The sequence below is a fragment of the Calidris pugnax genome, unplaced genomic scaffold (assembly GCF_001431845.1).
Source record: "Calidris pugnax isolate Ruff unplaced genomic scaffold, ASM143184v1 scaffold188, whole genome shotgun sequence".
NCBI classification, from domain to species: domain Eukaryota; kingdom Metazoa; phylum Chordata; class Aves; order Charadriiformes; family Scolopacidae; genus Calidris; species Calidris pugnax.
This window is the reverse complement of record NW_015091257.1, coordinates 14,593,444-14,615,627: the sequence shown is the minus strand read 5'-3', so window position 1 is coordinate 14,615,627 and position 22,184 is coordinate 14,593,444. Positions and strand designations below refer to the sequence as shown.

General features: G+C 38.9%; 1 protein-coding gene across 4 annotated transcripts in view; it reads left to right on the top strand.

Moving 5' to 3' along the window:
• SH3KBP1 (SH3-domain kinase binding protein 1) overlaps positions 1 to 22,029 on the top strand; it is a 233,840-nt gene extending 211,811 nt beyond the window's left edge. For all 4 annotated transcript variants that reach the window (XM_014960425.1, XM_014960423.1, XM_014960424.1 and 1 more), the window contains 6 exons: positions 2,423 to 2,508; positions 13,216 to 13,325; positions 14,636 to 14,761; positions 16,086 to 16,357; positions 17,766 to 17,829; positions 20,961 to 22,029. In XM_014960425.1, the coding sequence (XP_014815911.1) occupies positions 2,423 to 2,508; positions 13,216 to 13,325; positions 14,636 to 14,761; positions 16,086 to 16,357; positions 17,766 to 17,829; positions 20,961 to 21,002 (700 nt within the window). In that variant the 3' untranslated portion in view covers positions 21,003 to 22,029. The remainder of the gene's footprint in view (positions 1 to 2,422; positions 2,509 to 13,215; positions 13,326 to 14,635; positions 14,762 to 16,085; positions 16,358 to 17,765; positions 17,830 to 20,960) is intronic.
• The last annotated feature ends 155 nt before the right edge of the window (positions 22,030 to 22,184 follow it).

The window sequence follows — 22,184 nt, the reverse complement described above, 5'->3', positions numbered from 1 at the left end:
ATTTCCATGGCAGCTGCTGAGCAGAAGAGGGTTTTTTTCTGTTCTGAGTAAGTGGCTTGCATCTTATGCCTCTCGTTTACTTTTTGTGGCCATGACTGTTTTTCCATTTAAATATAATCCTCCTTCCTTGGAGGCAGGTTAGGGAGAGACAAGAACCATGTGGGACAGAGAATAGCTGTCAATTTGCTCCAAAGGCTTCACAGCTTATTTAGACATACCTTTGATTATGCCATTTACCGGTAAGTCAATTCTCTGGAGTAGACAAGCCACAAAGACCTACAGAAAGGGTGTTTTTACAATCAGTCTAAACCAATCTGTGTCCATGCTGCTGCTAACAGGGGCAGGTTCTCTCTCCTGGCAGCCCATTCCCTCAGCCTCCCTTATGTTAGCACCAGCATTTGTACAGTCATTCAGCCATATGGGTCAGGGAGCTGCTCCAGATGGCAATTAATCAGTTTTCAGGGGGATTTCTATTAGTGTGGGGTTTCTTTCAGGCTGATAATTTGTCTGGTCAAGCTGACAGCCTATCTGCATGGGCACGAGCAGAGGGAGGGAGATGCTGTGACCAAGAAGGCATGGCTCCACTACTTTCACAACAGTATGGATGCAGATTGGCATAATAAGCCCACTGATTCTTTTGACAACAAAGCTAGGTTTTTTTGTGGGGTTGACGTCATGTATCTTGGTATCTTCTATAGTCAAATGGTAAATGTTGTGACTTTCATCCCTGAATCACACCCATCCTAAGAATCTCCTCCAAAACCATACTCACACATTTCCTAGAGCGCTTCCGACTCACATGGTGCTGCTCTCAGTTTTCTGGGGAATATGTGTGTGCGAAACAGAGTGTGCAGTCAGATGCTCATTGCCTTGTCAGCCAAGAAACTGTTACAAATATATAAGCAATTTTTTAAAGAAAGTTAGAGACCAAAAGATAAGAAAACTAATTGATCAAGTAGATCACTTGGAAAATACCTGTATTAATCATCTTTCCAATTAATCCATTTTTCTAGGAATGTGTTAAATTTCTTCTGTTACCTTCATGGCACAGACTGCTTGCCATATTTAGAGCTGTGTAGGATTAGTTTGTTTTTCAGGTCATAAACTGGTGGTCTGTCTTTCTTAGTTCTTAGAATACTTGTCACCCTACCACAGTGTTTAACTGGATGTATGTTCACTTAATCTGTGACTTCCTCTGGTTTTTAACACAAATTTTCAGGCTCTTTATCACAGCCTTCCTGAAGTCTGAAATAGCGTTTCCAGCCGCTTTGCGTATTGCTCATAAACTGCTGCCGTGAGTTGAGGTTCAGGCCATCTGTCATCAGCTTATGGCATCACAAGCAGACACAAATGAAAAAATCAACAAGATTCAGGAGCTCACTATGTATTTTACTGTCAATGGCTAATTATTGCTGTTCATAGAAATGCACATCTGTCTGGGTTGTTTCAGGGACAGATCTATATTTTTACCCATAATTTGGGTACCTGACGTATATCATAAGTGTTACAGCACTACGCTGGGAATAATCGTTGCAGAAAAACTATGATATTTGTTAGTTGGCCTGATAATGATGGTAATTATTGCATGAATTGGACAGTTCTTATCACAGTAAATGTCACAGGGATTTGTCTGTGTGACCTACGCAATGCCAAGCTACTCGCCCACTACTGGCTTTTTTAAATTATTTGTTTCAATAGTCAGATTATTTTAGTAAACTTGAGTAGTTGTGGGATATAAAGTTCTACAAAGAAAGAATAATCATGTTGCTTATGTTTGAGCTCCTGTTTGATTTAAAAATAGTTCCTCTGTATAAAGTATCACAAGTCTTGACACTTGCCTATTCCAAAGACATTTTCAGACAGAGTAGGTGATCTTGTTTCTTTGGACATGTGGCAACAATATTCGTAGTCTAATCTCATAAGCAGCATGCATAAATAAATCTTCTAAATAAAGATCTTCTTTTGGTGGAAGAGCTGCATTTATGAATAAATGCTAGGAACTGCTGAAATGCACAAGGCTAGCTTGAGGTTCTCTCCCTTTCTGCAGTATTTTGGATCTCCCATTGCTGTAGTTTATGCAAGCCAATTAATTAGAAACAATTACAAATAAGATGCTGAAGGATATCCCTTTGCCCTTAGATTTCCTTCATGTTGAGATGCTGTGATCATCTGAAGAATTACTCAGGACGCTACGGTGTCTAAAATAGGCTTTTTTGACAGGTGTTAAGGAGAAATGAGATAAGGTTAATCCATGCAGCATGTCTTCTTACTGGAGATTGCTCTCTGACACATTGCTATTGCTCTGGTGCTACAAAGGAAGAATATTTTCCTCTCTCATTATTAATTGCAATTTATCTATCAATTTACTGTAACCCACACAAAAACTCCAATAAAATATCTCCTCTTCTTGATCCAAATGTAGGAGTGATAGTCCAAAAGTGGAATTAGTGGGCAGTGCAGTGTCCGGCACTCTAGAGAAAGACTCCTCTGAAAGAAGCAATGACATCGGTAAGTTATAGTGCTTTTTATAGTTTGCCTAAGAAATTTATACTGTAAATCTCTGCTTTTTAGTGACTGTTATGATCCAAAAGGCAGATTGAGGATTTGGCAATGAATGTGTGTGCATTTATATCAAATTTTAACTGCAGGATTAAAGGATCATTTCTGCTTTACTTAAAAAAGTTTTGTTGGGGTTTTCTGTTTAAAAAGAATTTTAAAAGGAAATATGGAATGGTGAGCTATTTTGAATAGGAGGGCTCATGTTATTTCTGTTTAAAAGTTTGAGACAAGTGAGAAGGCCAACAATAATAAGTCATACTTGTTTAATAGGTGTAATATTAGTGCTGCCGTATTTTTAGTGCTGCAAAAGATTGTGGGTTTGGTGCAGTTAGTAATCTTTACACTTTCCCAATACAAAGGAATCGAGACCCAGTTGAGGCCAGTTTTGATAAATTTTGCTGCAAGCACCAATTAAAAGCAGTCTAAATTTCTCTTGAAAGTAATAAATTTGTGTTCCTGCGACATGAACAGTTTAATGGGGAAATCACCTGGAAAGGAGTGACAGCAGCTTATTTTTCTATCTTCTCTCACCCTCCTTCCTTCTCAAGTCGGCAGCGCAGGAGAGACGTTTGCTGGGGTGGCTGCTGCAGTAAGTGGCACTTGGGCAGCGAGGTGCTCTGACTCTTGTCCCAGGGCTGTAAGCGAAAGCCGCGACAGCCATCTTCTACCTCTGCTTAGAAATCTGCCAGCGACAGCTGCTGCCGTCGCTCTCCTCCGCAGTCGCAGCTGTGCCCTGAGAGATTTGTTTTTTATAAAAGGCAGAACCAGGGTACCTTAAATGTGTAAGCGTTGCTACCTTTTCCTGGTGGCATTAAATGTTATTTCGCTGCGGTAGTTTCTACCCAGACTTTTTAAATACAAACATTTCTGTAAAAGACATACTTCCAACAGCCAAGCCTACCTTTTCTTAGGACTTGGAAGCAGAGCTTTGAGTTATAGATGGATTTTAATTGCAACATAACAATAAAATGCTAAATTGATTTCACATAGGTTTATGAGCTTTTCAAAATCCATATGTCCGCTGTTATTTAACCTTCTGCTGTTGCTATGGTTTATGATAGTAAAATTCTTCTGGAGAAGAAAGTGGTATGTTTTTCCTAGATAGTCATTTAGGATAAACATGGAAAAATAGAAGCTTGTGATAAGTTGCATGAACATTTTTATTGTAGAGATTAATAATAGGGGATGGTATGGAAATGCAGCCAAATTCTACCATTTAGTATTTGTTACCCATACTTACAAATTTGCTTCAAAACATATAAGCCTAAAGCAGTGTGATGGAAGTAAACTTTTTTTAATGTTTGTGCTAATTTCCTTGGAATCAATATCAAGATAAAAGCTTTGAGTGTTTTGTACTTTTGCTGGGTTTTTTGTTTGTTTTTTTTTTGACAACCTGTAAAAGATTAGTTAGAAAATTTGATTTATAATAATTTTTGTTTATTTCCAGCACTTAAACACTGTATTATTTGTTTGGTGTTTTGTTTTTTTTAAGTGGATAAGAGGAGCCAGCAAGAGCCCATAAACCAAACCACACACACATTGCAAAGGGTTTAGTTAATGACCTCCTGTTACCACTAACAAGGGGAGCCTATTGAGCCCAAGGATGAAATAGTGTGAATACTTAGATAAGTATAACTTGATAGGGTCAGACCAGAATGGCATTTACAAGGGCAAATCATGTCATTCTAGCCTGTTAGACAACTCACTAAAACAACAAAAAAAAAAGAAATAAATTATGATTTTGGAATGAAGGTCGACCCAAAGATCATAACTGTTATAAATTTTCAGGAGACTTTTGACAGCTCATGTAAAATATTGTTAAAGAAATAAACAGCCTTTTAAGAGAGGGTAGAGCAATAAATTAAAACTTAATAAGCCAAAACTGTGGATTAATGTCTTTTACTATGAGGAGAGGTTTGGAGTTCAGGACAGTGTTTAGGCAGTGTAATTAGAAAGATTTATGATAAATGTGTTAGATTATTTTTTTTGTTTACAAAGAGAACAATGGGTTGGAGAAATCTTGTGGCTAAATGAGTTATTAGTAAAAATGATGGGTGAGTGAGTGGAGTTGTCCAGTGTATTACAAAACACTGATGGATCAGGCAGTGTGAGTCCAGATAATATTTAGCTGGGATATGTTACTGGTGTTGCCCCAGTGTCATGTACTCTGTGGAGAGGAGAGCCTCAGCTTCTCTGAGTTTCATCCTTCCAGTGAAAATGGACCTGATTAAATCTACCGTATGATGTCTTCTCAGTAATCCAAACATACACAATGAATTAGAATGGACCTATGTGACACACAAGGCGAAGGGGGCCTAAACTTTGAAGAAAATTGCAGTTAAATGCCTTTGCAGCAGCTCGGGGATATGATCATTCTGGTTACTGGGCTCCTCTTTATTCCTCTGCTAGCCCCAAAGCCATTCCTGGGCACTTCATGCTTTTTGAGAGGGCAGGTGAAACAGCAGCCATCACTTGCAAGTTGCCTCACCCTCTTTCATGCTTATGCAGAGTACTGATGGTCAATCCCGGACTGAAAATGAATAATACAGCACTCTTCTGGCTTTTTTGCACTAGCCATGTTAACCTGTCATGTTCTCAAAAGTTCTACAGCCAGTCTAAAGCTCTTGCTCTTTCTTTCAAAGCAGGGGGATGTACAAAAGCTCTGGAGAGACAGTTTTGGTTATAAAAGCAAACCATACTAAAGCTGGATGGAGAGCAGCACTCCATTCTGTGAAACTATTTTAAGGATTTCTAAGTTGGTTCTTTTTCTTTATCATGATGAGACCAAAACCTCTATGACAAAGCAGGAAAAAGTGCAGGGTCCTTCCATATGCCCCAGTGTCATGTACTCTGTGGAGAGGAGAACCTCTCCCATAAAACAAAAAAGTGGTCAATAACAACAGTATCAGTAATTCCATCAGCCATTGAGAAGCAATATGCAGAGGGGAATTGGGGAATCCAGGTTCCAAACTTGTATTCTGTCTAGGTCCCCTATTGTAGAACAGTGTGGTAAACAGTGCTTGTTTCAAAATAGCATTTCTCTGTTTATTTTCTAAGTAATATTTCACCAGTGGATCAGTGTTATCTAGCCAGAAAACGCTACAAATTTAAAAACACCTTTTAAAACATTCAGTCAGCTTTCCCCATCAGGAAAGTCACAAGTGCTTGAGCAAGGCTGAGGTGATGTGTAGTACTGTGCATAATGTTCTGTCAGTCGCATATATAAAAAGTTATTTTTATGTAGATGTTAGCGCATGGCTTGATTTCACTAGCATGTTCTGCAGAGTTGTGACTTGACATTTAAATTTCTTGATGATAATACAGCACTGATTACAATTTTGCAATCTGTACTGACAAGAGCAAGTCCTGTTCAGCAACATCACCACTGATTGTAGATATAATGGCAGCTATTACTACTGTTGTTCATGCCTTTTTTTCTTTCCACAATCCTTACAAAAACCATTGGAAAACTAGCCTTCAGAATATATTATTTAAGAGGAACCATTCCCCATTCCTCCTCACTTTTTCTTTTGTTTTCTTTTTCCCTGTTTTCAGTGATGCCTTTACTTTCCTTTCCACACATCTTTCATCCAGCTTTTCCTACTTACATCTCTTTGCCATGGGTAACTCTTCTTCATTTCATGAGGGTAAGGCTTTTTTTTTCCATTTCTTTTCTGTCCTGTCTTTGCTTTAGTTGACAATGCATAACAAATACAAAAAGTAGTATTTTGTAGAACACCTAGCGTATACATGGCTATTACTGATTTTTTTTTAATTAGAAGTTGAAATTGAGTGTGCTGTGACAGAAAATCTTGCACAATAGCATTGAAATGAGAAATCATTGTAGTTTATTTTGTTGAGCTGTAAGACATTTTAGTGACAGAAGTGACATGTAGAGTTTGCACGTGCAGTTCGTCTGCTCTGTGGTTCTTACAGACAGATGGTGTCGTCGCAGAGTTTAATACATATATTTCATTGTGATGTCCTTACATGTTACAAAACAAAAATATTTAGCAACAAGCTGGGATGCTTCTCTAATCTGAAAGAGGAAAAAAATCCCAACAAAACAAAAGATAGAAGTTTGAAGAGCGCTCACTGGCTCTCAGTGAAAAGTGCACAGTTACATCACCCCAGACTTTGTCTCCAGTATTGCTGTGGTTAAATCGAAGTAGTTACATCTGTTAAAAGTCTCATGTACTGACTGTTCTGGATTGAGAGTGGCTTTTTGAGCTTAGTTTAAAATGCTTCTAAAGTAACATAAGCTACACTGAAAGTAAGCCCGGTTCTACCAACAGAAGAGTAGTCCTTATGTAGAATTACATTGATTTCAACAGCTTAAATTAATGCCTTATTGCATAACTTGACTTTTTTTTAGGTCATGTGTTTCTTTTTAATTTCATAAAGAATCATTGCATCTGAGGGCCAGTGCAATGACAGAAACATCTAGCACATATAATAGCTTACTCAATGAAAAACTAATGCTTCCAGAAATTACTGAATTATTTCAATGAATTATTGCTATTGTGTTATTTCTGCAAACCGGGATTAATCCTAAGCCTTTAAAAAATATATATACATGAACTTTGGAATCTTGCAATCCTGAAACAAGACTTGTCTATCCAAAATAGGCTTGCTCTGAAATCATCTAACACTTAAAATCATATGGATTTAAGCAAAGTGATTTAAAGAATAAGCCACAAAGAAATAAAAAGAATGTATCTACTGTGGAAATGCTCAGTTAATCCACACAAGAAGCAATTTCTGTGCGTTGCAAAAAGACTGCGCTGCACAGGCGCTTCGCACACAGAGCCAAGCGGATGCATCTTTCCAATGTTTTTCTTGGCTCTTTACACATTTTGCATAGTATTTATGAAAGCAGTTAATAATCTTCATCAGCACTAACGTAAAGCACATATGTCTTCCTGCTGAAACATATAGTGTTGGTGCGAATTTTCTTAAGAGGTTCCCTGAAAGCTGGTTAACGTGAGTCCATTTTTCAGCATTTCCTCAGACTGTAATCTTCAGAGCATTTGCTGGAGGATCATGGAGAACTGGCTGAACTCACATTATTAGCCATACTCTTCTTCTGTTCCTCCCCCGCCCAAGCCTGGTGTCAACCTGCCTGGAAGGGTAGTTAAAAATACCCTACTTGAAAACATCGAATAAACAAACAAACAAACAAAAATCTTCAGTATATTGTGTTTCCTAGAGTTGTGTTTGCCTTTGTTCTAGACCTGTTACGTGCTCATACTTGTGATTGCTGTGCCCCTGACTGGAATAAAAAGTGATCTAATAAGATTTGGCCCACACTAGGGAAAAGGATGGAGAATCTTTCCACTAAAAGCTTGTAGAATGGAGTGGGTTTGTCTTTAAATCACAGGCTGTTATACTGTGAGACATTATAATTATTTTGCCTGAAGGCATAGAGTAAAAGTTGGAAAAAAGAAAATTCTGGTAAATATAAGGGTTGGAGGACAAAATGTGACTCATATAATGAAGACCAAATCTGCCTAAAACAGTTATTTCTTTTTGTGCTGCTGTTCATGCTCATTTTAATAGAGCAAAGCAAAGGAGCAGAAATACCCAAGTTGTAATATTTATGTCAGTGAATCAAAATCACCCATAAACATAGTTGTGAATTGTAAATATTGTAATCAGGGATATGTTAATGGTCCATTACGTAAATTAATTGGGTCTCTTGCCCTGGAGGGCCCAGAAAAAGGCAGTAAACCAGAAATTTAAATCATTCTCCATGTGTGTCAAGTTGAGGTGCCTGAAAACAGCATATCCATTTCTTCTAGCTCAGTTTTCTTGACCTTTCAGTTCTTTCTTGGCATCTTCTGAATTGTTAAAAATAAAATCCTTATGAGGGTACCAGCAAGTGCTTAGCAAAGCTCATTATGGTAGCTTTCTACATTCAGCTATTAAAGTGATAAAAGTCAGGATTGAAATGGGAAAAGATAATTGTATACTTTAGGAAAGGCATCTGTGCAGTGACTGTCCTGGGAAGCCCGGTTAAGCTAAGCTGTTTCCCTCCAAAGCAAAGAACCATGCAGGGCAGGCCTCCCTGGCACCTCACTGTCACACTCCTGAACACAGTAACACTGCAGCCAGGGAGCCCTCCTGCTAAAAGTGCATTACTCAAATCTTACAAGAGTCTGCAGTTCATTATGGGTGAGATTCTGCTGCCCTGAGCCAGTCTGGGAGCACAGTTGTGTTCCTTGAAGGGTACGATGCTGTTCAGCATGGAGGGAGTAGCAGAATCTGGGTGCCTGAAGTATTTTAAATAATTGTGCTCTTCTGAAAATTCCCAGTAATATTTGGATTATTGTTGGAGCTGTTTATTTAATTAGTGCTATATATTGAATGGACATTAATGCAGAAGATTTCATCTGCAGTATCTCTGTCTCATTTGATAGCTTTTAGGATTACTGTATTTAAAGACAGTGTATATACCATTTCACAAGCCTGTTGTCAATCTTTTAAATGTATTGAAAATTATTATGAACTGAAATCCACCTTGGTGGCTTTTATGACATTATCTTCTTCAAATGAATTGAATGCCACCTTTGCCTCATTTCTTCCAGCCCTCCTGTATTTCTGTTCTATGAAACCTCACCGTTAGCATTCTGAATGTGTTGATTCTGCTATTATCCATCACTTTCCATTTCAGTTTTCTCAAGGTGAAATCTCTCTGCTAATTCAAAGAGCTTTCTGTCTCCATTATGTATAAATCACTCTGCCCAAAGATTAAAAATTCTAACCATAAAACAAAGTTGAGGCCTAGGCACACTTTATGCCAGAATAGTAAATGTAAGGGGAAAAAAGGGTAAGGAAGGAAGCATAACCATGTAACTTTTTCCTTCTGGCTTTTTTTTGGATTTTTTGTTTTTTTTGAGGGATTGAAGGTTGTTTTCTAGGAAGGTGCGAGTCTAATGAGCTGAGACTTTTTTCCTTAAATAATTGTTTTCCTGGATCTCAGCATTTTTTTAGAAACACCATCAGCACACTTTAAATAACCATGTCTCCTAATGAACATAGCAATGGGGAAAAACATCCAATTCTTAACTGGCTTGGAAGGATACTAGGGAATAATTCTTGCACAGCTGACATTTTTCATATTCATTAAATATGTTTTCTCAGTAAGCCAGACATTTTTTAGTGTGTACTACACTATATTTGAATTACTCTGATGTCTTTCTCCCCATCTCATGAACGACTTCATGAATTACCAGCTTGATCAGCAAGACAGTAATAAGACAAATGTGTCTGTTTATTTGTAGAACAAGTATCAACTATTTTTGTAATTGGGGAGTGCCACTGTTAATTGAAGGGTGCTCTTGGTGTTCTGTGTGTTCAGTAGAACCTTCCTTACTGGTTGTTATTACTAACAGACATAGAGAAAGCTGGACCAGTGCAGAGTTCAGGTCTGTTGGATGCTGATGCTACTTTATGGGCAATTAACATGGCTGTGAATACTTTCTTTTTAATGACATCCCATTTGGTCCAGCTCAGGAAGGTTTTACCTTTTGCTTATTAAGTAAATTTAAGTTCCCGATTTCTAATAGCTACACAAATACAAACTAAAATCAAATCTCTGCATTTAATGATCTCGCTGAGTACAATATAGTCACACCCATATAACCTTGCTTTCCATTAGCAAAAAATAATTAAAAAAAACAGTATAAGTGAATCCATTACTGAATCTACTGTATAGATGACAGCAAAGGCAGAGGTCTCTTGAGTGGTTGTTTTTCTCATTTTCTTTACCAGTTTACTATATGGGAATTTTCCTGAATGAGTATCTCATAGGTGGTGATTGTGGAAAGCGGTGATAACTTTAGATGCAGAACGGATTTGAAAGCGAGAACCACATCTAAATAAGGAGAACAAGCAGGGAGGGGATAAAGGGCATATGAAAGTACTGGAAATGGACTTACTATTTTAGCATTGTACCAAGTGTTGTCCCTTACACTTAAATAGCATTTCATTTATAGTATCAGCTGAATGGTTGTAATTTCACTAGTTTGGCATCAGATTCTACCTGTGGAGCCTTTCCAACCTCTGCTCGGCTCTTTTTTTTAAAAATTCAGTTCAGGTATAGGCAGCTTTAGTTTATTTTTCTAGATGTCAGAAATGCATTCAGAAGTGGAAAAAATGGAGGATTCCCAGTATTTCTTGATAATAGATGCTTTGCATAGAAATCTTCATCTTTCACAGTATTCATAAAATGCACAGAGCAGATTTTATCTGCAAGTGCTCATGGGTCTCAAGGACACAAATTCATACATTCTCTGTATATCAATACATTTTAAAATTTAAATATGAATATTTGACTATTCTGATCAAACATAAAACTCTAGGCAATTACTATTTTATTTAAGCCAAAGAAACACATTGAATTAATGCCTTTGCTATTTTCTTCATTGATTGTTTTCCATATTAGTGTAGATACTTATCTCTTGTAAGAACAGAGGGAGGGACAGTGGTGTTTACCATAGAAGTGGCAACACAAAGAGGGGGAAGTCATGCACTGGAGCCTCCCTAGACTGCAAGATCACTTCAGCCACTTTGCTACCCTCCAAAGCAGTAGTCTGCTCTTCCTCCCAGTTTTAGCAGCTTGTATCAGTCCTCTGGTACTGGTACTGATCCTTCCTTCAGCATTTGTGTGGCTGGGAACACGCAGTTGGAAAATGAGCTGGATTATGACTAGCTCAGGAAAAAAAAAAAATAGTAAAAACAGTTAGTTGGGAAAGAGCGGCTGGGAAAAATGGAATCATTGCTTCAGCTTCCATTGTATGCAAGATTCATGGGTTTATAGATGAGTGTATATTTTTGATGGCAATGTATTCTTGCTGTGCAATTTAACAAAGTAACACAGTGGTAAAAACATTGTACTAAAATACAGCACTGATTTGCTGTGTGACCTTAAACAAGTGATTTAGCTATCTCATGTGTCGGCTTCAAAGTGGCTATTACTAGAAAGCAGCTCTTACATTTGCTTTTTTCCCCCCAGAAAATAAACTTTTACTTTCATTTCTCCTCTCCTGAAACCCTGAAGCTCTGTAGGACTCCAGACAGCTTTTGTGCAGTCCTCTAATTTTTGTTCATTTTCACTTTAAAAGCACTGCAGCTTCACCCGACATGTTGGGTACAGTTGAGGCTTTGGATTGCCAAGTTCCCATTGACAGACTGGGTGACCTACCTTTGGACGTAGGTTGCAGCAGTCAATAGAAAAGCAATGAGAGAAATACCTGGTAGAGGACAGTGGGGTCACTGGTTATATATAGGAAGAGTTGCTCCAAAAATAGAGTGGTGTTTGGAGGTGAATAACCTTAGACTATTTTAGGGCTATTGAAAGGGGTCTCTTTTCTTCTTTTTTTTTGTCTCCCAGAGATGGAAGAATATTGCTGAATAAGGAATGTCTGATCCCATTTACTTCCTAGCTGCCAAATCACGAGTACTTGGAATCAGTTTAAATGTCCTTCAGTGCATATAGTTTATTGCACAAGCCCATTAATTCATTTGTTTTTCCATTGTGTAATTTTGCACAATGGTTGTAATACAGCAACAAAGCAGGATCTTCAGATATTCCTTGTTCTGTAACAGTTCTGAAAATTAAGTGCCCAATATATTAAATTAAAAGCTATTCCTTCCTACAATGAAAAATAGGCTCTGAATAATTAATATCATTCCAGTATTTGATTCATGTCTGAAAGTAATTTTACAGAATTTTGATGTATGTTGTCTAAAGTACCTCTTGTATGTTTTCTGACTCATTTCTGCTTAACATATGCAGAAGGGCATTTTGAAATGGACGTGAGTGAAACTGATATAGCCCATAAAAATAGATGAATGTTGTTAAGCCATTTGATTCAGGCATGTAATCACAAGCTGCAGTATTCCTTCAGCTTCACATCGTTCCTTCACATAAACATGCTACCACGTGGCTGGATGCAGTAAACACTTCCCCACTGCATTTCACCAGCCATGAAGGCAGTCGATGCTGCAATCTAGCAGACTTGTTTTCCCTGGGCTCTGTACAGCTTCAGGAGTCTGCTGGAGTTTTTGCTTACCATAGCCTCTGGACTGCTGGAGATATTCCTCTCCCCTGTAGCTACTGGAAGGTCTGCTGCCTCCAGCTGCAGGTGTCCAGGAACCTGCAGATCACTTCCAACTCAATCGTTCTCATTCTGTGCACCCCTAAGCAATTGGTGCAGGTGCAGCGCTGAGAGTACAGTTCTTGAGACAACGTATGCACTGTCATGTCTCCAATTATTCAGGAAGAAAAATTACTGACCCCTTTAATAGCAAGATGGAAACTTTGAAACTGTTTGTTCCATGCCATAGGACCCATGTTGTCATTTAGCTTTCACTATGCTGAAAACGAAGCCAAGGGCTCCTTCACACGTTCCCCCTTGGCTTTATTGTATTTGAGATGGAAGAGTAATTGTGCTTGGCAAGGCTAACTGGATTACAGCTGCCTTTGACTTCCAGGTTTTTTTAAGTGCCATTGTGGTGCCTAAACGTGTGAAGAACACTATGATACAGTGGGGAAAATGGGATTTGATTTCTTTGAAATTAGAAAAAAATTGTGATTCTTTCCCTTTGAGGACAATTGCCAGAAAACCAAATCAACTCTATTTTATTTTTAAGACTTGGAAGGTTTTGACTCTGTAATACCAATTGCTGAGAAGCTTAATCATCCAACTACAACCAGACCAAAAGCTACTGGCAGGCGACCACCCTCCCAGTCTCTCACGTCTGTAAGTTATTTTTCCTTTTCTTTTTTTTTTTTTTTCTGACTTTTTTTCCCTCCTCCTATTTTTGTTCCCTGGTGTTTTTACTACGTTTACACTGCCGTTCCTTCACACGTACAGTGAAGCAGATAGATGCAGCTCAGGAAAATGAGTGCCAAAAGACTGCCAGTGTTTTGAATACTGATGTTTAAAACATTCCCTCCTTTGCAAGATTTGTACCCCCTTATTTGGGTGCTGCCAGGTATTCCTTGCCAACCATGACTGAGGCCAGAAGAATCCTTTATAAAAATCTTTGGAATAAGCCTGTTTGTGCTATGTATTAAGGATTTTGAAAGTCTTTTCCCAAAAGAAGCATTTCCCTTGGTTTCTCTAGGACACTACCAGATTTTGAGGACAAACAGATTGTTGTCAGCCTTCAACAGCTCTCCTTGAGCCACCATGTGTTTATTCTCATTAAGCTCACAATTGTAAATATAAGGGTGATATAAATGTCACTCTTTATCTTTAGAGAAGTTTGTATCATAAACCATACTTTGGAAACCACTGCTTATTTTTTTTTAACGCCCTTTTCTGTGGGGTTTGGGCTTTGTTAATTTATGTGCTTTTTGCATTCTGGAATATCAGAATGAGAGCAACTACTGATGGTTGCCCGTGTTCATGTTGCTGAATAAAAGCAAAGAGGAGGGAAACACAAAGGATTATTGTGAAAGAGATAGAACTCAAAAAAGAAAGCTTTCAAAATTGATTGTGTGCATAGATATAGAAACATAAAAGGCAAATTCAAAGGTCTTTCGCCCCCTGTCAAGTCTCTGGGGAAAGGAGCAGGGGTGGAAAGAACCTTACCCGTTTGCACCTTTAGAAAGAGCCGTGCACAAGGCAGCCCTGCAGGGCCAGCATTGGGCACGGGCAGCAGCAGGAGTCCTCTGAGGAGCAGCAAAATGAGACCTGCACTGAGCAAAGCCATGGCAGAGCTGCCCAGGGGGCAGAGCTGGCAGCCCCACAGCACAGTGCTCAGCATCCCAGCCAAGTCAGGTACAGCTCTTCTTGAGAAGAGGAGGGTGCTTTCATCTTATGATGTAATGCAATGCAAAGACATAAATTAATGTTCAATCCAACTCTTAAGTATATCTCATATTTTTCATGCTTTGAAAGCACTCTAGCATTGAAAATAATGATTTTAAGTGTTGTAATTTTGAAAATGAGAACTAAAAGAAGTCATCACATAAATGCTTTTCTTCTTCCTTTGTTAAATTCTTGTACAATGAAAATACCTGCTTTGTTTTCCTCTCTTGGGGCGTGTGTGTTTGTCTACATAGTCATCCCTTTCAAGCCCCGATTTCTTTGACTCACCAAGTCCTGAAGAAGATAAGGAAGACCATGTTTCCATTGCACACAAAAATATCGACATGTCAAGGAAATCAAGAACTGTTACAATATCACAAGTAAGTTAACTGGAATATCTCTGCTTAACCTTATCACATGCATCTTCGTTTTTGAAAACAGTATTCAAATATTTATTTTTAAATTTTAATACAACAATCACCTGGTAACTGGCCATTTAAAGAAGCTTAAAATGGTAAGGGTTACTGAAGATTGTTCTTTGTTTAAAATCCAAGTCAAAAGTGAATTGCGCAGTTAAAATGTCTCCATAACCATATTGTGAAAAAATCCTTCTAGTGTAAATACATTTCACAGAATCGGAGAAGCCAGGGAAATAAATTTTAGAAACTAAGACTCTTTCTTACAGCTGTAAATTGAGTTTATGTTAGAAGAGTCTGTAAGCAAAGAAAGTACAACTCTAATAGTATGTGAATTTATATTTGCAAGTATAATCACTTTTTATACTGGTATAATTGTATTCTTTTTATAGGCTTGTGCCATTCTTACTGTATATTGGTAGAAAACTATGAGATAAAATATTAGAGAAGGAGTATGTAGATCATGCCTTGGAGGTTGATTTTGGAGCAATTTTTTAGTAGATAAGGATATGTTTAATAATACAGATATTACATTCTAATAGTCCAACAAAAGTATTTGAAAGATGAAGTCATGCACTTCTGTGATCAAGTTGTAACGACCATGTTTTGCTATACAGCTCCCTCTTCTGGGAGCACTTGCATTAAGGAATGCTCTTGGGCCAACATTCGTAAATTGTGTGTTGATATGGCAAGGGTGTAGATATTGTTCCTGTAAAACAAGATGACTGCTATCAGAAAGTATCTGCTTCAGGCTTTGATGTTGACAGCCAGTTGAGCTCTGGAATAAGGTGTTCATTCTGAATGACTCCAGTTGTGCCTTGCTCACTTGCTCCAGGTTTGAACTCAGCCCAATGTCTCTTTTCAGTTCAAAGGAAACTTGCATTTACTGATAGAAGAATTGTTATTCATGAAAGATTACAGGTACACATTACTCACACATAAACACATATGTATATAAAATGTTAATATTGTTAGGGTCATGAAGTCAAGCACTCAAGCCACTGGAGTGTCTTGAACAGCAACAAAAGCTTGTTGCTGACTGGTTGCAGCAACTCTGGAAAGCCTTACTGAAGCTGTCTGAACTTCTGCATCCCAATTAGAGCCCCTCTGATGTACATGTACAAAGATAGTGACTATTGTTATTTTTATCATGTTTTGGCCTAAACTGTCCATGTTTGAATAGGGACTTTCAATATTACCAAAGAGCAGCAAAATACTTAATATTCGTTAGAGTTCTGATTTTCATAAAGCTTTCTCCAGACATTAAATGTTATTCTTTTTGTTGCAGGTGTCTGATAATAAAACTTCCTTGCCTCCAAAACCAGGAGGTTTGGCTAGTGGCAGTAACGTACAACCATCACTATCCCCTTCACCATCACCTGGGTTTCACTCAATTGCTATGGGAACAACAGGCCACAGGTCAAATTCCCCATCCCTGTTCGGTACTGAAGGAAAGCCAAAGACTGAGCACTTGAGCCAAGGTCAGACTGCCCTGGAGGAGCTGAGAACACAGATTAAGGAGCTGAGAACCATCATTGAAACCATGAAAGACCAGCAAAAGTAAGCACTGCAAATCACAACTGTAGGTGGGATGCATGCGTTCATGCATAGCGGTGGTGATTTCTTCTTGAGCTTGCTTTCACGTATGTTACTCTGCACAATTTGCCTTTGTGTTTGTGAGCGATTTTCGTCTACTTTTCTGACAGAACACATTCAGGGGTGAGAAGCTCAATGAAAAAGACTGGCACTATCCATCTGTACCAGCTTTTTTTTTCATGTGTTATGACATAAGCAGATGTCTATAGGGGGTTGAAATAGTTAAGTTACCAAGCTATAAGCAGTGAATAAGGTCTTTATGTTGTTTTATTTGCCAATAACTATTTGGGAACTCATATGCATTGATCTTAATAAGGGGTGCATTTTTTCTAGTTGTAGTACAAATTATTACAAGTTCCTAAAATTATTAAATCAATTACCACATTTTCCCAGGAAGCTTGTATTACAGAAGCAATTGAATTGTGATTAGGACATTTGAAAACCTTTGTGTTTACAACCCCGAATCTTACTATTTTAGTGTTGAGCATCTTTATTTTCATTAAGCTGCTCATTTCTTAGAGGAAATTGGAGCTGGCATGTAGCTTTTGCTATTCTTGAGAATATTTAATGTTTTGGAAGCTAAACCTTCACTTATATTGTCAGTTGTGCATAGCCCAGGCAGGAAAGTGAAAAGGGAAAGCAGCGTGCAGACACTGTGGCGGAACAGAGGGGTGTGGGGTATTTGGGAGAAGATGGGCATGGTGCAGGCTGGATCTACCAGTGAGCCCCTCAGCTTCGCCACTTAGGCTGAGCCATGCTCCTCTACTCTTCCCAGCCCTTCTTGCATGGGCTGCTTCCACCTACTGGTTTCTGTCTTAAGGTGAGATCACATGAGAAGATGTCTTCTCCTTATAGCTATGTTCCCCTTCCCAACAAAGAAGGATGACAGCAAATCCATATTTGGGATCATTAAGCCCTATAAACGAAGTCAAAGGTTACATTGTGTTGCTGGCATAAGCAGCTTTGAAGTGGCTGAAATAATGTGGATAGCTTGGGCAGGATTTCTATTGCTAGTTCCTATAACCCACCAACAGCCAGTCCATCTACATTTTGAATGGCAAAAAAGGCAACTGGGTGCTGATAGAGTGTTGACAGAGCTGGTCCTGAGCAAAGTCTGTGGATGAGGGGCTGTTAGAAGGAAATGTATTAATCGTTAATATGGGGTGTGGGTGGGTGCTGTCCTCGTATAGATTGTCTTACTTCTCTGTTGTACAGCATATAGTATATAAGGGTATACTGACTTTAATAAGTTGGTCAGAGGAAAACAGGCAACTAGGGAAACAGGGAAAATGTCTCCAAGAAGTGATCATCTGTATTTTACTAGTTTAATCATTTCCATTCCAAGCTTTTCTTTTTTGCATTCTTTTAACAGAAAAGAGATTAAACAGTTGCTGTCTGAGTTGGATGAAGAAAAGAAGATCCGTCTACGATTGCAGGTACTTAAATTATTTATAATGTTATGGAAGTATTGGCAGGTTTGATTTAGCCTCAGGTATGGGACATAAAACTGCTAAGATATTTAGATTGCAGTGAATCAAAAAATACTAACACTTCTGAAAGGGATATACCTGTTCCCTTCATAGTGTTGCCAGTCTGTGTCATATATATTACAATACTGAAAAGTCTGATAATTATCTAAAAATTTATCAGTACAAGTAGACAAATTAAAAAAAAACACCACCACAATATAGGATTTGAACTGATATTTTTAGTCTCAGTTTTAATAGTTTGATTTTGTCACAAATGAAATCATATCTTTCTAAATGATTTGCTCTCTCCCAAAGCTTTATATTTTGTAGTGAAAGTTGGGGCAGGGGAGGTTTAGAATAGATATTAGGAAGAACTACTTTACTGAGAGGGTGGTCAGGCACTGGAACAGCCTGCCCAGGGAGGTGGTGGAGTCACCATCCCTAGAGGTATTTAAGAAATGTGTGGACATGGCTCTTCAGGGCATGCTCTAGTGCCCGAGATTATTGGTTTGTGGGTGGGTGTGATGTGGTGGGGTTTTGTGGTTTATGTTTTTTTTGTGTTTGTTTGTTTTGTTTTGTTTTTTTAAGTTTGGACTCGATGATCTCAGAGGTCCCTTCCAACCATGGTGATTCTGTGATTCTGTAGTAGGCTTGTCATACTGTCGATACGCTTGGAATATGATTTCATACAGCAAGATTTTTATGTCTGGTTTACAGACTGTACTCAGGTTGTCTTTTACCAAAGCACCCTAAACAATATAAAAGAAGGTGCTCAGACTAAAAGCCCAGTCACTGCTTCCATAGTACCTCAGCTCTAGCTGTTGTCCTGCTGGTTTTGTCATTTGCCAGGTAGCACACTGTCCTGCTTGTGGGAGAGTCACAGAGCTGGGCCTTTGCTAGCATCATTGGCTGGGCTGCTTCGAGGTGGAATGATGTTGAAACTGCATTTCTGGGTTTTCAGAGCAATTTGGACAATGCCTTTAAATAAAATGCTTTAGCTTGGTCAGTTCTGAATTGGTCAGGCAATTGGACTAGATGATCGTTGTAAGTCCCTTCCAACTGAAATATTCCCTTCCCTTCCCTTCCCTTCCCTTCCCTTCCCTTCCCTTCCCCTTGCTAAATGGTTCAGTATTGATTACATTTTAATTTTAGTGGTATAGTTCAACTGTACTTTTTCTTTGTACTAAGGATAGAAAATCGAATTGTAATTTCACTGAGCTGTTCCTGCTCAGTAAAGTGCTGGGGAAAACGGCAAAGGGTGACAAAACTGGGGACCATCAATGTCTGTGCTCTAGGGCTGCCTAAAGGACTTTATGTGTGCAGCCACATAGGAGTATGGCTTCTAGTAACACACAATTCACCATCAGCTAAAATTTAAATTTATTCAGATAAAATCAATGAACATTTTTAATAGTGGTTATTGATTTAGTCTAACAGGCCAGACTATTCAAGGATGGCTTTACATTTTTACAGAGACCTGCATTAATGATTTTAAAATTACGATCTTATAGCTGAATCCTTTTACTCCAATTCAAAAGTTGCTCATATTGGTTAATGTTCAGATGCTCACCGAGGTGGCATTATTAGCTTTACATGAAGATGAGAGTTCAAAACACAAAAGTTGCATTAGTTTGTGAGTGCTCTGACAGTCGTTGTCATATAATGTCAATAAATCTGTCGTGGTTTCAGCCGAAATCACCGCAACCGAACCAACAGATGGCCCTTCCCCCCGAAAGAGGAGAGGAAGAGATAAGGAGATTGAAAAGTTTAGAATTAACTAAACTACTTTAATCAAAAATAATATTAAAATAAAAGAGAAGAAAAATAATGAAATAGATACAACATATATACAAAACCGTATCAAGCTCCCAGGATGACAGTCAGGTCACCGGCAGGCACTGGGGAAGTCCCAGACTGGACTCAGCGACGGATGGGAACAGGATTCCAGCTGTGGAGTCAGGAACACATGGGTCGGGATCAAAGGCAGATGAACAGACAGGGTCCTCTTCGGACGTCGGCCATTGCAGGAAGACCCGTGACCCTTTGATCCCTCAGCTTTTATACTGAGCATGGGGCAGATGGGATGGAATACCCCAGTTGGTCAGGTTTGGGTCACCTGTCCTGTCCGCTCCTCCCCACAGATGTGACCCCTCTACGTTTTTCCGTTTCCGACCCTCTAAGGGGCAAATAACGAAAATTGGCTGACCTTGGTTATTATAGCAATAAGTATAAGCAAGGGCCTCTCTGCAGACCATTCCCTGGCATGTAGCACAAACTTATCACTCTGAGAAGGAACAGTTTTCTCCACAATATGCCGTTAATTTCAGAGAGTTAGAAAAGGCCTAACTAAAATGCAAAGTTACAGAACACAAAATTGATCCGGTTTTACCTCAAACCGGGACATTCGTAAAGCAGCACAGCTCTCAGTCCACGTATTAAAGAAGACTGCCTTGATATGGTGCAGCTGAGCACCACAGGTGTGTTTGAATAAATCTAATACCCCTGCCTCAGGGTTTCCAATATCTGTCAGAGAGGCCAGTGTATAACTAGAGCTGATGACCGTTTCAACCACATCCTTTTACCACACAGCTGTACGTCCACCAGAGCTCTTAAGGTGCCTGGACGTGGGCTTGATGGGTGCAGAAAGCAACCACCATCTCTACAGCAAGAGCCATCCCTACAGGAGACGTGACAGGTTTTGCTCCTCAGCTACCAGTGCACATTGTCAGCAGTTCGGTTTACTTGTGCCGGGTCTAAGTGCAGCAGCTGGTGCACAGACACAGTCCTCATTCTGCAAGTAATTCCTGGCAGCAAGCTGCATGTCTGGTAAATGTTGAAATTTTAAAAGTTTGAAAGGTCTTGCGGTACATTCAATGACTCTACTTGTCAAGCTCTGAGAGGAGGAAGCCGTGAGTGGCCATCTTATGCAGCTGAGAAGGTCACCTCAATTTGTGAAATCTGTGGAAATAAGAGCAGTATAAAACCCATGCTCGACACCTGTGGACAAGATGGAACATGTGCTTTTCAAGCAGCACCAACTGTGGCTCAGTTTGTTAAAGCATCTAATTTTACCACAAATATTTTTCTTTTCTTTTCAGATGGAAGTTAATGACATAAAGAAAGCTCTTCAATCAAAGTGAATACTTGATAGGTGGAATGTTGCATTATTCTTCATGACTGAGACTCAAATTTATGCCCCAGCCAAAATAACTTTGTGCCAAATGATTTAAGAATTGCCTCAACATCCCTTTATTTGAAGGATTAGCACAACAGTTTTTGATAGCACAACAACAGTACCAACAACAAGAAATTTCCACCCGAAGCAGTGCTGTGTGGCACTAGTTGTGACTGAAATTGATCTTCTTGTGCTAAAGGCTCTCTACTTCAAGATCCTAGGTGAAATGAAAACTCAGGCAGTTTAGTCCATAGTGGTACTATTTTGATGATATTTTTCCATAAATAAAGTGTATTTCAGATTATCTGTTTACAAGCTTTATGATTTTGACTTTTGGTTTTTAATTGTCTTTTGTCACAGATTTTAAAATGTTTGTACTGCATATAGCCAGGAATGAATGTTAACATTGGGGCTGGAGGGATTATTTTTGCTTCGAGATAGAACAGCCTACTTTTTGTTATGGTTTTAAGTTCTGTTAAATATGCAATTTTATGTCCCCAAACCCCCTACAGTTTAAAACTTACTTTGTGTACAGTAACGTATTTACAAGAAGGAAACAAACCAACAGAAATCTGGTCCTTGCAATGATTTGTGCCTTTCTTTGCCACACACTGACTGGAGCCGGTTGCAAGCCAGGTCTCCCTAATGTAGCTACCACGACAACTCCTGTCCCCGGTGTCCGGCGGAGGTCACCTTCTCAACGTACAGCTGCTCCGTCAGTAGAGCCAGGTTTGTGCAAGGTGGCAGGACAAAAGGGCGCAGCTGAGAGCAGCTTTGTCTTGAGCAGCTGTGGCTTTTTAGCTTTCCTGGTTTTGATAGGTCTCTCCCCTCAACTTGAATGTTCATCTCCGCTTGATTTTCATTAGATGATTTAAACGCCCGCCTCTGTCCCCAATTTTGCACAGAGTGAACAGAATATGCATTATTAAAGCAAAAATAAATAAAAGTAATCTATAAAACGTGAATAAAAAGTTGTATTATTTCATGCACAAGGTTCTCTATTGTGTGACATTGTTTCATTTGCTGTTTACGTGCTATTGTTTGCTACATTATCTTGTACACTTATAGACTGATACACTTTATAGTCCTATTTTTGCAGCAGGACTTTCTTGTCATGGTTTTATTGAACCTGATGCTTACTTCATTT